The sequence below is a fragment of the Pogona vitticeps genome, chromosome 1 (genome assembly GCF_051106095.1).
Source record: "Pogona vitticeps strain Pit_001003342236 chromosome 1, PviZW2.1, whole genome shotgun sequence".
Classification (NCBI taxonomy): Eukaryota; Metazoa; Chordata; class Lepidosauria; order Squamata; family Agamidae; genus Pogona; species Pogona vitticeps.
The window spans coordinates 203,714,472-203,730,325 of record NC_135783.1 but is presented as its reverse complement, the minus strand read 5'-3'; the positions used below and the strand labels follow the sequence as shown (position 1 = coordinate 203,730,325).

At 38.3% G+C, this 15,854-nt stretch overlaps 1 protein-coding gene and 1 long non-coding RNA gene across 6 annotated transcripts in view; one reads left to right on the top strand and one right to left on the bottom strand.

The window, feature by feature from the left end:
- Nucleotides 1-15,854, top strand: part of MYO3B (myosin IIIB) — a 324,047-nt gene that overhangs the window by 178,742 nt on the left and 129,451 nt on the right. For all 5 annotated transcript variants that reach the window (XM_078394391.1, XM_078394389.1, XM_078394393.1 and 2 more), the window contains one exon: nucleotides 6,088-6,167. In XM_078394391.1, coding sequence (XP_078250517.1) covers nucleotides 6,088-6,167 — 80 coding nt within the window. The remainder of the gene's footprint in view (nucleotides 1-6,087; nucleotides 6,168-15,854) is intronic.
- On the bottom strand, nucleotides 11,221-12,535 carry LOC144589543 (uncharacterized). The gene is made up of 2 exons (XR_013545715.1): nucleotides 12,095-12,535; nucleotides 11,221-11,562 (listed from the first exon to the last, which is right to left on the bottom strand). It is a non-coding gene; the product is annotated as an uncharacterized LOC144589543 (long non-coding RNA).

Here is a 15,854-nt window from a genome sequence, read left to right as displayed (position 1 = left end):
ATGTTTCGAACTACAGCTCCCATAATCCACTGCCATTGGCTATGCTTAGTGGGTCTGATGGGATTGGAAATCCAAAACATGCAGAGAGTCAAAGGCTTCCCATGCCTGGAGAAGAAAGACATCAGTTCCATAGTGACAGGCTGTTTTGGGTGAGAGGAGGAGGAAAAAAAAGGTTAATGCATGAAAGACACAGGGAAGGATGCAGGAATACACGGGGAGCAGCACTGGGAAAATTGTTTTTTCCCCCCTAATTTTAAAAAATGTGATTGCATGTTTGTTATTGGGCAGGGGACAGCATTACAGAAGAGCATCCTATTCTAGTGTCTTGTAAGATGTTTGCTTTAGTTAATTCTGGAGAACTGCACTATGGCAGCAGTTTTTAATATGTAGGGGAGCACATCAATGGTGTTCTAAATCACAGAGTATGGAATGGCTGTTCTATTTGGAGGCAGGATCATTTCTCAGTTTTTAAATATTTGAATAAAAGTTTTTCAGAAATGATTTGATGGATGAGCAGAATGGTCGCCCCTGGAAGTGGGTGTGAGGAGTCTGCTTACTCACAGGAAAAGCGTAAGGGTGCCCCTTTCCATTAGTTTTTCTAAACTTTCTGGGCAAAGATGGAGATAAACCTTGAGTTCCTCCTGGAGATTCTCTGGGAGAAACTGAAAAACACAACTTTTTCCATGCTGAGTTAGGGGACAGTGGCCCACCATCACTAACATGTTTCTACATTTGCCATCACATGTACAGTATTTAGGAGAAAACATAATTTCCATTATTGGCTGACTAAGTATCCTTCCTTTGATAGCATTTTGAAGATAGCACACTACAGAAACAAAAAATATATATCCTCCACGTGTTGACATGTTCTTGTGTTCCTCTTAGGCGTTGTCCTAATAGTACTAACACCAGAATTCGGAACCGATGTTTCTGATTAGATTGACTTTGCCAGATATTACGTATTGGAAGCAAGGAAATTAAAATAAGTTTTCCAGCTTCTGTTTAGTAGTCAGGAACACATAATGCTGCAACATTGTTGAAGCTTACTAAATCAATCTTTAAACAATTACATGGAAAGCTGTTTCGGAACTGAATTATAATAAATATTGTCACCAGAAATTATATAATATTTTCCTTCGGGCTAAATAGGGATATTGGAAATTCAACCATGCCAGTTTCTCCTTTGGAAATCTAGCTTCCCACTACACTGTCTGCCCTTTGCAATTGCACTCCCAGTTAAAAGAAACTTCTCTGGAAATGTCCAAATATGAAGCTTGTTCCATGTGTATGAGGAGAAGGCAGACTAGGAGCTAAGAATAGATATTGGGGAGATGTCCAGTAGGTCATTGCGAGTCCCACTCCAAACATTTAATATCTGAAAATGAGAAGGGGGAACTGCAACAAAACTTTGCAGTGTGAAGCGTTCCCAGCCAGAGTTCCAGAGAGTCAGTTATACCCTTTTCAAGGACATACCATTGCTCCTCCCCTTGCTGTTTTCCCATCCCCCAGACAATGTCAATGTTCATTCTGGTGGTTTGCTCCAGGAGTGTCACCCTCTCATTTAGTTCCCCACCCCAAAAGATATTTTGTACTGCCGTAAATAAGGTTTCCCTACCATCCACGTTGCATCTCCCAGTAGTCCATGAATTGTCCCATTTGGGCTGCATCATGGTAAGCAGCTGGAAAAGAAATTTGCTGTTAGTATACAGAAGAAAAAAAACTGAAAAGAAAATATATTTGCTGTAAATGACCTTGTGCTAATTGCTTACCTTATAACACAAGTGTTCCTTGCCTGTAAAATATAAATATCCACTGTTAATCTTTTTAAACTCTTTGTGCTCATCACTTGACTAGTTTCAATCTAGGTATTAGAAAGTCTAACTTCGAGCAGATCTATATTTATATGTATGTAGAATATATGTGCAGCATTCATGAGCTTTAAGGGTACATGATTTTGTTGCCAGCTAGCTCCACCCCATGTCACACTCAGCCACTGTTTTGCAACTGGCTCCTGTTGATGGACTTAGATCTTCTAGTTAAAAAATAAGCAAGCCTGAAGTTTGAAGTGTCTTACTGAGTGCTGGTTTTCTGTTCACTCATTTATATATGCAGGCTTCTCTGCAGCCTAGCCAATGAGTCTAAGAATACCATTTCCCCATGAAAACACCTGTGGTCCCCATTACCCTGTTTCCCTGAAAATAAGACCTAACCTGAAAATAAGCCCTAGTATGATTTTTCAGGATGCTTGTAATATAAGTCCTACTCAAAAAATAAGCTCTAGTTAAGTGAAACCCCACCCTCCACCATTGTGCAGCAACCAGAAGAAGAGGACATGACTTTATTTGAATTAATGTAGATGGTTGTACATTAAAAAAAAATAGAACATTCCCTGAAAAGAGGCTCTAATGCGTTTCTTTGAGCAAAAATTGATATAAGACCCTGTCTTATTTTCTGGGAAACACGGTATTTAAAAATAAATTGTTGTAAACACAAATGCATTTCCTCCTCATCTCCTTGGGAAGCAATACACATAGATCTTGCAAGAAACCCATAATTCCAAGTGCTAATGGGCAAAGGAAGGGATGGTTACTGTGTTGATGCATTACTTCAAGATACATTTGGTGGACAGATTGAAAAACATTTTCTATATAAGGTGCATTAGATGGAGCTCCATAAACTATTTTGTCGTTATGCGAAAAGGGATGGGAAGAAATTTTCCCTTGCCTGATACCCAGTCTGCTCCCATCTGTTTACAGTTCTGATGAGTGTTTTCATTTGCATACACCTATTGCTTTACAACTAATATGTTTCTGTATTAGGCACCACAAAGGAACACTAGAGCCCCCAAACCTTGCTGATTTCTGCACCCTCAGCTCGAACTTTCTCCCTTTAAATATATCTTGACAAGGAAATGCAAGAATACTGTAAAATAATAATAATTATAATCCAAACTTAGAGGTATGTGTCTCTGTGTTACTGGCTATAGAAATCCACTGAGAAAAAAAGAAATTAATAGAATTTTTAAAAAAAGCCCGGCCATGAAAGCCTTTGCGAATACAATTTAAAAAAAAAACTTTCTGAGCATATTTTTTCAAATTTGCCCAATAGCTAGGGTGTTTTGTTTTGTTTTTAAGGAAGAAAAATTGGATGTGAATGACAATTTTTGCTGCCTATAAAATTTATGTTTTTCCGTGCCGGTTCTGACAGTATTTTCAAAAGAGTTTGCTAGAAACGAAAACGACTACACTGAATGTGAAAGATTTGTTTCAATATAATGTTGCCAGTGTATTAATTGCATTTTGCATCCTATGCAACAAATTGCATTTTTTTAAAAAAACAGGCTCTGCTTTTGTTGATTCAATATCATCCATTTTCAATGATATACTCTTGGCTATAATTTGAAGATAAAGAAGGTTGCTTAGAATTAATATACCCTTTTTGCAAAGAAATGAGTAAAACATTGGCGTTGCTGCAAACAGGGCATTTTTAAACTTCTGAAAGAAATGTTAACACTTTATTTACATTTAAATTAAAATGGAAACTTATTTGTGTTATATTTCTGAAAGGTGTGTGGCACATCTGCAGTGGCCTATTGTTTATTCATGCTGTAAATCCTTTGAAATGTGTTAAAATGCTTCCCACTCATTATAAAAATCCTGCCACCCATGGATTAGGGCTTTGATGTCACCAATCCTGCTTCAAAGGGTTCTTTCAATGCTATTAATCACAGTTTAGCCTCTGAAGATATGTAGCCAGAGAAAACATTTGGACATCTTGTGCTCCACTCACTACTTAAAACTTTGAAATGTATCTGGAATGGCTTGCACATGGATAGTCCCCATCACATCCCTTCTTCTTCTTGAAGCTTTTATTTTTTTAAAAAAAACTTCCTGCTCACTCTTAAGGAAAGAAAAAAAAAGAGCACAGTCTGCAAAAATAAAAATGAGAAACCCCTAAAAATGTTGACAAAAATACTCCTCAAAGATGTCCACAAGCTATACAGTTGGTTTCCAGCCTCCAACACTCTAGGCAAAATAGGATATTTTTTGACCCATAGGTTTTAGCTGGAGAGAAATCAATGCTTGTCTACTCTTTCTTTTAAAACCCAAGGTATTTAAAGATGATTAACTTTGGGCTGGATCACGTCCATTGTTTTTGATAAATTAATCTAGACAGACTTTGAAACCATAGCACCAGGAGGGTGAGATAGTTCAAATGCTTATCCCACTCTAAGGGAAATTAAGGTCAACCCCCTATGGCTTAATCAACATCATCCAGATTAGAGAGTGTCACAGAGATAGAGCCATTCACCGCTGAAGAGAAAGCCATCTTTTAGTGTCAGAAAGTCAACGGTTGTTTCATCATATCTGCATCAACTTTCAGTCCCAGCCCAGCGGATCAGAGTTTATGAGAAGCTGGAACTAGTAGCTCTTCTAAGGCATCTTAGTGCTGATACTCAGCAGTTCCCTCTTTAAGCTTTTGGGTTTCACCTTCGAGTCCTCTCTGACTCCCCAACATTTCCCATATGATACATAGAATCAGGAAGCAGAATGAATCTGAACTTTACCACTTCATGCTGCAAATAAAAGAGTAGGCAACACTTTTGAGGGCTTATTTCATTTCAGAAACTCTGCATATAACAAGCTAGCTAGGAATATAAACCCTGAGAACAAGACCCCACATCCCACCACCGCCTCACCTGTAAGACAGTGAATTATTGATGGCCCTGACAGAAGTTTTCGCACATGCAAAGAAAGGCTGAACAGCAATGGCTGCCATCCTGTGTCCCATAGGGAGTCTTAAGGATGAAATAAAGAAAGCAGGTTTGGCAGGCTCAACAACACAAAGCTGACTCAGGAATACCCTTTGCCAACAGGCTGCAAATTTGGAACAACAGCATATCCATTCCTGGACCCTCTCTGAACTACAATCTGCATAGTCACTTAATTAGAAGTATGTTCGGCTTTAGTTCCTGTCAGAGTTAATATTCAAGTTTCATGAGCTACTTTTTGCTCTTTTGACAAGGCAAGAGCACAAGGCCCGGCTTCGGCCTTTGTTTATGTTAGGCCCGATTGGTCTAGCAAGACATTCTGTCTCTGGTGTAAATCATGGCTTGGGCTGTTGTAATTGCCTGTTCCCCTCTTTCCTGGAAGGATGGCTTCTGGGGCTTAAGCAGCAAACGCAGTCCCAACGGTTACATAAGGTTAGGTCCCAGATTCAGTCTTCAGTTCAAGTCCACAATATTCCGGAATATTCTGCTGAGCTCAAGTACAGTGATGTTAATGTTAGAGAGTAAAGCCCCACATGCATGCATTTGCACACCAATGTCTAAACGTGTGAAAAGGATTGGGGCAGTGCCTCATGCCTCTCTCCTGCCCTGCCCTCTATCCATTCAAGATGCTGATGCTGTTAACAAGGAGCCTCTCCACAGAGTGATGGACCTATGGAAAAATAAAGCTTGAGGCTAGGGCAGATTGGACAAAGTGCTGCTCATCACACTTTGTTTTCCTATCCCATTCCACAAAAAGTTAATTTAAAAATACAGTAATGCTCAAAAATTCTCCTCATGCCGTTTGGTGAGCAAGCAGAACATTTTTGCCAAATTTTGGTGCTGCCCTACATCCCCAATTATTATTATTTTAATTGGCTACAAGAGTGGGTGAGACATGGGTAAAAAGAATGGTTTTGAAAGAAAAATATTTTGGGGGGTGAGAGATGTAAGAGACAGTTCCTCCTCCCAAGGTTTGAGATGGCCATATGCAGCCACTGGACCTCTGGATGTTGCTTATTCCTAGCCTAGAGAGTGATATCTTACACTCACAACTATTCCCTGTGTGTGCATTTGTATATAAAAAGGCAATTTCATTGTGAAAACTCAACTCTTTACCCCCATTAACAGTAATAATGATTTGCTTAGTAACCTTTTCCTCTTTGCACTCTTCTATACTTCCTGGTAGCATTCCTGTTGCTGTTGTTCAGACTCCTTTTCCATCTTCCTTCCTTTATTTTTCACAGTCTTTCCTACCGTGGTCCAAATGTTTACTGCCCGCACAACATCTCTCTTTCACTGTGTCTCTCTCTCCACAGGTAACTTGGCTCAGACAAGAGCAAGAGTGACAGCCGCATCCAGATCGTTGCCTCCACAGCTCAGTGCTGGTCGTATCAAGGTCAGTACAGTACATACTACAGCTCTTGCTTGTATGTTTGAAGAGAGATCAGAAACATATTGCAGTGAGACAGCAAAGCAGCTCTTTAACTGATGTGAGGCCACTTGGTTTGCATTAACAGAGATTCAGGGGTTTGTTTTTATGTAATTCTGCAATGCAACCGTTATTATCCAGATGTGATGACGGCAGGATGGAAATCTACATCTTATTAAAACTAGGGGTGAATAAAAGGTCTTCTTTATTGTCTAGTGTTTCCTTTGAATTCTTTCTTACATTTATTTGTTCATGAAATCCAAATCACATAATTGTGTTCAAACAATCTGCAACATCTGAAATAATGACACCACCACCAACAACAATATCAACATTTGCTGAGTTGCTTCCTTTGGACTTGATGAATCTCTATTTGAGCACCACAATCTTTCCCCCCCACCACGTTTTTGCATTGACTCTTCATTTTAGTTGCACATTGGATGATTAGTTTGTAATCTCCCTTATGAAAATGATTCATTTGTTCCTGAGCAAACATTTAACCTCCTCCCTGCTCCTGTCACAAGTGAGTTAAATGGTTTGAAAAGTTGGAGATACACCAGGCCTGCCTAGATCAAGTTTTTGTTCACAAGTTAAAACTAAGCTATTAAAGGCCGTCCATACAAGAGTCTAGGCATACCCTCTTCTGTTCCTCATAACCACTTCAACAGGGCATGGTGAGAAACAGCACCAAGTGGCCAATAGGAAAGGCCTAAATTTGAAAAAAGGAAATAAGAAACACCCCAAAATTTTCTTTCAGATGATGGAAGAATTGGGCCTATAGGATATATGGAGGGAAAAAAACATTAAAAAACCTTCTACTCATAAATCTTGGTCCAGAATTGATATGGTTTGGATTTCCCCGGAACTGGGGGCAGGAACTCAAGAGGTGGAAATAGAAACAAGTATATGGGCAGACCATAATCCAATAAAGATACACTAGAAAGGAGGAAAAAAACCTCTCTAAATTGGAATTTATATAAAACGATACTGAAAGAAAAAGAATTTATAGAAAGAGCCAAGAAAGAAATGGAATTCTTCTTTAGAGAAAATAGAAGAGACCTCTCTCCAAACTATCTGGGACACAGCCAAGGCCGGGGAATAACTACGACATATATGGCCAAGAAAAATAAAGAAAAGAGACAACAATATACAAAACTAAAGGGAAAATATAAGAAATGGGAATTAGAATTGCAAAAAGATCCACAGAAGGGATTATTCAAAAAACAAACTGAGTTATTAAAGCATAAAATAAACCTAGTAGAGGAAGAAAAAGTAGCACAACAAATTATGAGAGCCAAACAAATTTCCCCCGAAAATGCCAACAAACCAGGAAGATAGCTAGCAAAAAGATCAAGAAAAGAGAAACAAAAAATGTTAAGGGAGTGTGCGTCTGTGACTTTATCTTGTCTCTCGCAGAGTAAAGAGCAGATAAACGCACACAACAGCTTCTTCTTTTCAGCAGTGTATTTACAAAATATATACAGGATATACATACATACAGCACTTCAGTATTCAGTATTCAAACCGGCAGCATGACATGCAGACATCAGTACACAGGAGAAGAGAGTGACTGTACAGAGTTCATTTCTTAAATACAATTCTGGCATCAGTCTGGTCCAATCCCGTCTAAGGTGACTTCATGCACACAGGTGTGGCAATCTTCATATTGCATTGAAATTGCATCAGCCAGGGATGAAGGAATGACGTCATCTCAATCTTGTTCTGCACACACACATATTATGTTCAGGCTATATAAAAATTATATACCTTAACACTCCTCCTAATTTTTAAATTGCCTGAACCCATTACACATTCCCAATGCATCTATACACTTTTCATGCTTTTGAGCACACAACGGTTTAGTCAATATGTCTGCAATATTTTCTTCAGTCTTACAATATTCTAATTCAATTAGTTTTCCTTTTACAGCTTCCCTTACATTATGATATTTTATATCAACATGTTTGCTCCTGTTTTTTACTCTATCTGTTTTGGCCATTTGTATACAAGTGGTATTATCTTCCATTACTTTTATTGCATTATCTGTATTACACTTTAAGTCTTTTGTTAATTGTTTATACCAGATTAATTCAGAGCATAAATCTGACAAAGCAGCAAACTCTGCTTCAGAAGTTGAGATTGCTACAGAATTTTGCTTTCGTGATTTCCAACCAACTATATTACTTCCAAATTTTATGACAAATCCAGTCATAGATTTTCTGTCTTTTTCATCGTTGGCCCAGTCACTATCCACATAAGCTGACAGTTTTAAATTTTTTGATGGTTGCAAAGTTAGATGATAATTATATGTTCCCTTTAGGTATCTAAAAATCCTTTTTAATCCTTGCCAGTGTTTTTCACTAGGTTTTTCTATATATCTACTGAGTATGTTTACTGATGCCGCTATGTCCGGGCGCGTCCAGTTCGCTAGATACATTAGGCTCCCTATTGCTGAGTGATATAAATCTTTATTTTCAAAATCTTTACTTATTTCATCTTCCTTTTGAAAATCCACTGTCATGGGAGTACTCACATTCTTGCACTCTCCCATACAATATTTTTCTAACATTTGTTTTATTTTGTGTTCTTGACTTAATTCAAGTCCATGTTCTGTTTTCTTTATTTGTACACCCAGATAATTTTGTATTGGCCCTAGATTTTTAAATTTGAATTCCTTTTTTAATTGTTTTTCAAACAACTCTACTTGTCTTTGATCTTTTGCTACAAAACATAGGTCATCAACATACGCCAGAAGAATATTTAAATCATTCCCAACTTTCTTGGTATATAAACAAGGGTCTGCTAGACCGTTCTTGTATCCTAGTTTCATCAAAACTTGGTGTAAACAATCATTCCAATTTTTAGCAGATTGTTTCAAACCATAAATTGCCTTGTTTAGCCTGTACACTAGTTCTGGTTTAGTACCCTCAAAACCTGGTGCTTTTGCCATATATAACTCTTCCTTTAAGTCTGCGTTTAAGTATGCAGTTGTTATATCGTAGTGGTAAATTACATAATTTTTACTGACAGCAAAGGCAAGCGTTGTTCTCAATGTTTCAGATCTAACTGTCGGGGAAAATATCTCATCATAATGTATAAATCTTTTCTGTGTAAAACCTTGTGCAACCAACCTTGCTTTATATCTGTAGTTTCCGTCATTTTGCAATTTTCTTTTGAACACCCACTTACTACCTATTACTTTATGCTCTGGTGGTAGTTTGGTTTCAGTGAACACGTGATGTTCCTTCATGGAATTCATCTCCTCCTCCATGGCCTCTAACCACTTATTCTTCTCATAATCAGGAAGCTTCAAAACATCTTTATAATTTCTGGGCTCAATATAAACATTACACACTGTAATACCATTCACTCCAAATCTATTGGGCGGCACACCTTTATTTGCTCTCTGGGACCTCCTGGGACCATGTGAATTTGTGTGTGTTTCTATCTGACTACTAGTATGTGCTTCCTCCTCTTCGTGTCCTTCCTCATCACTACCTTCTTTTTCTTTTTCTTCTTCATCATCTGTAGTAGCTCCTCCTTCTTCATCATCAGCACAGGACTCCATGCCTTGCTTAAGTGTTCCTGTCTGTCTTAATTGACTTTTTCTTTCGTGTAGAGGGATGTATAATTGTGAGTTTGCATGTACTTGGTCCCAGTTTTCCCCCTCATTAAAACTGGCTGACCTAGAGATTATCACACTTCTATCCCCATCAAAAAACCGGTATGCCTTTGAATTGAGTTCATACCCTACAAATGTCATTTTTCTTGTTTTATTTTTACCTTTTCTTCTGAGTTGTTTCGGGATATGCACCCAAGCCGTGCATCCAAACACCCTCAAATATTTTAAACATGGTTTCTTACCGTATAACATGAAATATGGTGTGTCATCTATCGAGGAAGAATAAATTCTGTTAACCAAAAAGTTAGAGGTTAGTATCGCTTCACTCCATAGACCATGACGCAACCCAGAGTCTGCCAACAATGCATTTTTCATCTCTTGTAACACTCTGTTGCGTCTCTCAGCAACACCATTCTGAAATGGGCTATATGGGCTCGTTTTTCTATGTCTAATTCCCAGACTTTCTAACCATCTTTGAAACCTAGTGTTTGTAAACTCCGTACCTCTATCCGTTTGCAACTGCGCCACCTTGTGGTTAAATCTCCTCTCTACTGAAAATAACCATTTTCTAAATGTATCAAATACTTCTGTTTTAGATCTTAGTGTATAACAATAAGAAAACCTTGTAAAATCATCCACTAGAACCATTGCATATTTCGCTCCTCCTAATGATGGAGGAAATGGTCCCATTAAATCTGCATGAACTAATTCAAATGGCCTGGTTGTGACTCTGTCACTTTCCCTCCCTTTTGGGGCCACATTTGTCTTGCTACTTTTACAGACATTACAGTCCAAGTAATTTTTGCATTCCTTTATGTTTACATCCCTGGCAAAATGTTCCATTTTCTGTAATGATCTAAAATTTACATGACCCAGCCTCCTATGCAGTAAATGTATACAGTTATCATGTTGTGGTTTGTTTGTATGTATCACATGTGCACTTTCATGTGTCTGGCTCTTTAACATGTACAGATTATTTTCTTGCTTCACTTTTGCAACTATTTTACCATTTTTCTTAATTATACACTCCTGTTTCTCAAAAGTGACAGTGAACCCTTGCTCAGCCAACGCTGATACACTTATTATATTAAACGACAATTCAGGAGCGTAAAATACCCCACTTATCTCAGTATTCAATGAAGGAATGTAAACAGTTCCTTGTCCTTCAACGGCTGTCTCTTGTGAATTTGCCATCATCACACTTCTGAGGCTGGTTTCATCTAAAAGACAAAAGAGATCCCTATTATTAGTCAAATGTACGACAGCCCCCGAGTCAATGAGCCACGCCTCAAATGTGTGGCTGCCGGGAACCTTGTCCCTCGTTCCTCTGGTAACCAAGGAGACCGGCCTCATGTCGTTTCTTTGTTGAAACCGTTTGGAGACCTTCTTCCTGCCTTCTTTGTTGCTTGGAGGACTTCCGCTTTTGTCACAGTTCCGTTGCAGGTGATTGGTGGATCCGCAGAGGAAACAGGCTTTCGTCATCATCACTCTTCCTCTTTGTTCTCCGTCTGCCCGCCTCCTGGGTACGCTGCCATCAGCGTATCTCTGTCTCTTGTGGTCAGCACGCACGTGGCTTGCCTTTTTGTTCAGCATTCTCTGTTTTAAATGCTGTTCCTCCTGGAGAATTCTGTTTGTCACATATTCTTCTGAAAGCTCAGTTTCTGGCATGCTTTCCAAACTTGTTACTAGCATGGAGTAATCGTCATTCAGAGAACTTAGTAAAATATAAACGCGCTGTTCCTGAGGGAAGACAACATTCATTAATTGCAGTTGATTAAACATGTCCTTCATATTTTTTAAGTGTTCCGAAGCACATTCATCCTGTTTCATCCTGCATTGGAACAACCTCCTGGTAAGAGAAATCTTTGTGCCTGTTGTCTCCCTCTGATAAATGCCTTTTAGTTTATCCCAGACTGCTTTTGCTGTTGTCAGTCCTTGAATGTGGGTTAGAAGCGAATCTTCAATGGCCAAAATGATCGTGGCTAGAGCTCTCTCATGCTCTGCCTCTTCCTCCTCACTGGGCTGCACTGGGGGGGCTGTAACGTAGCGAAACAGACCCTCCTTTCTCAACAACATCTCCGCTTTAATTGCCCACGTTCTATAATTATTTTCATTCAGTCTATTTATGGCCAGGCCACCTATATTTCCTCCCGTGCTGTATGCCATCCTTGCAGCTCTCTGTATCCTTCCCTTCCCCGGGTTTACAGACGAACTGGTTTCACTATCACTGCTGCTTAGGCTCTCCTCCTCTTTCATTTACTTATTTACTCACGTTTGCAGCGCAGCGGAACGTTGCTGGGCGCATAACCTCTGTTAAGGGAGTGTGCGTCTGTGACTTTATCTTGTCTCTCGCAGAGTAAAGAGCAGATAAACGCACACAACAGCTTCTTCTTTTCAGCAGTGTATTTACAAAATATATACAGGATATACATACATACAGCACTTCAGTATTCAGTATTCAAACCGGCAGCATGACATGCAGACATCAGTACACAGGAGAAGAGAGTGACTGTACAGAGTTCATTTCTTAAATACAATTCTGGCATCAGTCTGGTCCAATCCCGTCTAAGGTGACTTCATGCACACAGGTGTGGCAATCTTCATATTGCATTGAAATTGCATCAGCCAGGGATGAAGGAATGACGTCATCTCAATCTTGTTCTGCACACACACATATTATGTTCAGGCTATATAAAAATTATATACCTTAACAAAAAAGAGTGATAAATAAATTGGGGGATGAAAAAGGAGACTTAAAATTCCACAATGAAAAAAATAAGGGAGTAATTAAAGACTTATATGAGAAATTAAATGATACACAAAAAAAATTCTCCAGAAAAAAAATACAATACAGTGGTGCCTCGCTTTACGAGCGCCTCGTATAGCGATGAATTCGCATAGCGATCCCTTTTCCGGGATCGCTTATGCGAAGGCATCGCGTCAGCCCCTATGGCCGAAATTCGCATAGCGAAGATCGGTAAGCGTTTCGCTTACCGACCTTTGCTTTGCGACCCGCGGATCAGCTGTTCGTTGGGTCCAAAATGGCCGCCGGAACAGCCGAAATGGCCGCGGGCAGCGTTTTCGCACCCTTGGTAAGCGAGGGGAGGGCGCGAAAACGCTGTGTGTGGCCATTTCGGCTGTTCCGGTGGCCATTGTTGACCCGCCGAACAGCTGATCCGTGGTCTCGCTACGGCCGAAATGGCCGCGCGCAGCGTTTTTGCGCCCTCCCCTCGCTTACCGAGGGCGCGAAAATGGCTGCCGGACCCAGAAAACATCGCTGTACGGTGAGTTTTTGACCAATGGCTTTTTTTGATCCGTACAGCGATGTTTTCACATAGCGAAGGCACCACTGTATATTGAAAAAGCAAACTTACCAAAAGTATCACAAGACATTAAAAATCTACTAAATAGGGAAATAACAATGATGGAATAAAAAAACAAAAACAAAAACAAAAAGATAAAACTCCAGGACCAGATGGATTACAAACAGAATTTTACAAATGTTTCCAGGACATACTATCCTTACCAATGAAAAAAGTTTGCAATGAAGTCTTAATAGAAGCCAAAATACGAAAAACATGGCTAGGGGCAAACATTACTTTAATACCAAAAGAAGATCTAACACAAATAAAAAACTACAGACCAGTATCGCTTTTAAATGTGGATTACAAAATTTCAACAGCAATTATGGCAGAGAGACTCAAAAAATTTCTGATCGAATTTATACACCAAGATCAAAATGGATTCCTACCAAAAAGACAACTAAGATATAACCTAAGGATAATTTAGGATATGCTGGAATATTATGAAATGAAATGGAAACAAATGGCATTACTATTCCAGGGAAGCAAATGGCATTACTATTTCTTGATGCTCAAAAAGCATTCGATAATGTCAGCTGGCAATTTATGATACAGCAGTTGAACATAATGGACCTGGAAGAGAAATTTATAAATATAATTAAGACAATCTATAAGAATCAAACAGCGAAAATAATCATAAATGGTGAACGGACTGAAGACATTAAGATTTTAAAAAGGCACAAGACAAGGATGCCCTTTCTCCCTTCTGCTGTTTATATTGACCCTGGGAGTGCTCAATAGAAATGTGAGACAGGATCTGGAAATTAAAGGAGCAAAAATAAAAAGTGAAAGCTACAAGCGACAAGCATTTGCAGACAATTTGGTATTTATCTTAGAAGACCCACTGGAATCAACACCAAAATTAATAGAAAAGATTGAGGAATATGGACAAGTAGCAGGGCTGAAAATCAACAAGCAAAAAACCTAAAGTTATTATAAAAAATTAACAGCTGGGCAAAAAACCCAACTATTGGAAATGTTAAAGTTACAAATAATTTAAAAAATTAAATATTTGGGAATATGCAAGATGTGCAACCATCAAAGAAGACAACTATGTAAAATTACTTAAACAAATAAAAACAGACTTGGAAAAATGGAAGAACGTACAATTATCAATGTTAGGAAAGATAGCGATAATTAAAATGTATATCTTACCAAAATTACTTTTTTTTGTTCCAAACAGTACCAATTAAAATAGAAAAGAAATACTTTGAGGATTTAAACAAGATGATTTTAAAGTTTATTTGGCAAGGGAAGAAGGCAAGAATTAAGCTGAAAATACTGGAAGAATTTAAAGGTAAAGGAGGATTCAGACTACCAGACTGAGAACTGTATTACCAAGCATGTATCCTAGTCTGGCTTAAATAATGGATCCCTTTGAGGAATAAAAGACTGCTCTGTCTAGAAGGACATGATCTACAATTGGGCTGGCATGCCTTTTTATGGTATGAAAAAGCCAAAACCCATAGATATTTTTGGAATCATTATATTAGAAACTCACTATTGATAATATGGGAAAAGATAAAAAAAGAAAATGTACGTAAAAATACCTAGGTGGCTTTTGCCTATGGAAGCATTTGTGCACCCAATCTTAGGAACTTTGAGGAAATTTTATGCTATAAAGATATACTAGATACAGAAGGGAAATTAAAACCAAAGCAAGATCTTATTGCTCAGGGATTAGGCTTGTCGTGGTGGCCATTAATGCAAATTCAATCTAGATACGATGAAGATGTTAAAGGTGGCTTTTATAAAGAACAAATACTGCTCGAACAAATATTGCTAACCTCAGACATAAAACTAATTAAGAAACTATATAAACTGCTTTTGAATTGGAAAATGGAAGATGAACAGGTGAAAGAAACAATGGTGCAATGGGCTAAAAATTTTGGGCACAATATTGAAATGGAGAAATGGCAGAATTGTGGAATAAAAATTGTAAAATAACAATGGCGACTTCGTATAAAGAAAATCTTTATAAAATGTTTTATAAATGGCACTTACCACCCACCAGAATTGCAAAAATGTTTCCAAATATGTCTAGTAGTAAATGTTGGAAATGCGAACAAAAAGTAGATACCCATTATCATGTATGGTGGACATGTGAAAAACCCAAAAAATGGAGTAAAATACACACATGGTTGGTTAAAATGCTTTAAAAATGTATAGATTTCAAACCAGAACTGTTTTTATTAGGACTTTGATAAACAATGCGTTTTCCTAACACTGCATATTGTGACAGCAGCTAGAATTGTATTTGCACAACATTGGAAAAATGAAGAAATACCAACAGAAGAGATAATTAAGAAGATTTTAGACTGTGCAGAAATGGATAGACTCACAGTGAGACTGAGAGAGAAAGAAGATTCAGAATTAGAGAGGGGGACGACTCACCATTTTGGTGAGTCGTCCCGCTTTGTGAGTTGTCAAAAGTTGATGACTCACAAAGCACGAAGTTGCCTCCATGAAGCGACGAATAATGAAGGTATTCATCAATTCATGGTTTTTTTTTTTAAAGGAATGGCCTAAATTTATTCAGACTTCCATATATCCTACCCAATTACGCTGGTGAACAGGTGTTTTCTTTCCTCTTCTCATTTATAAGATCTTTATAATTTCTAGTGGAACTGAACATGTGACATCATGTTCTGGTTCCATTTCCATACACCA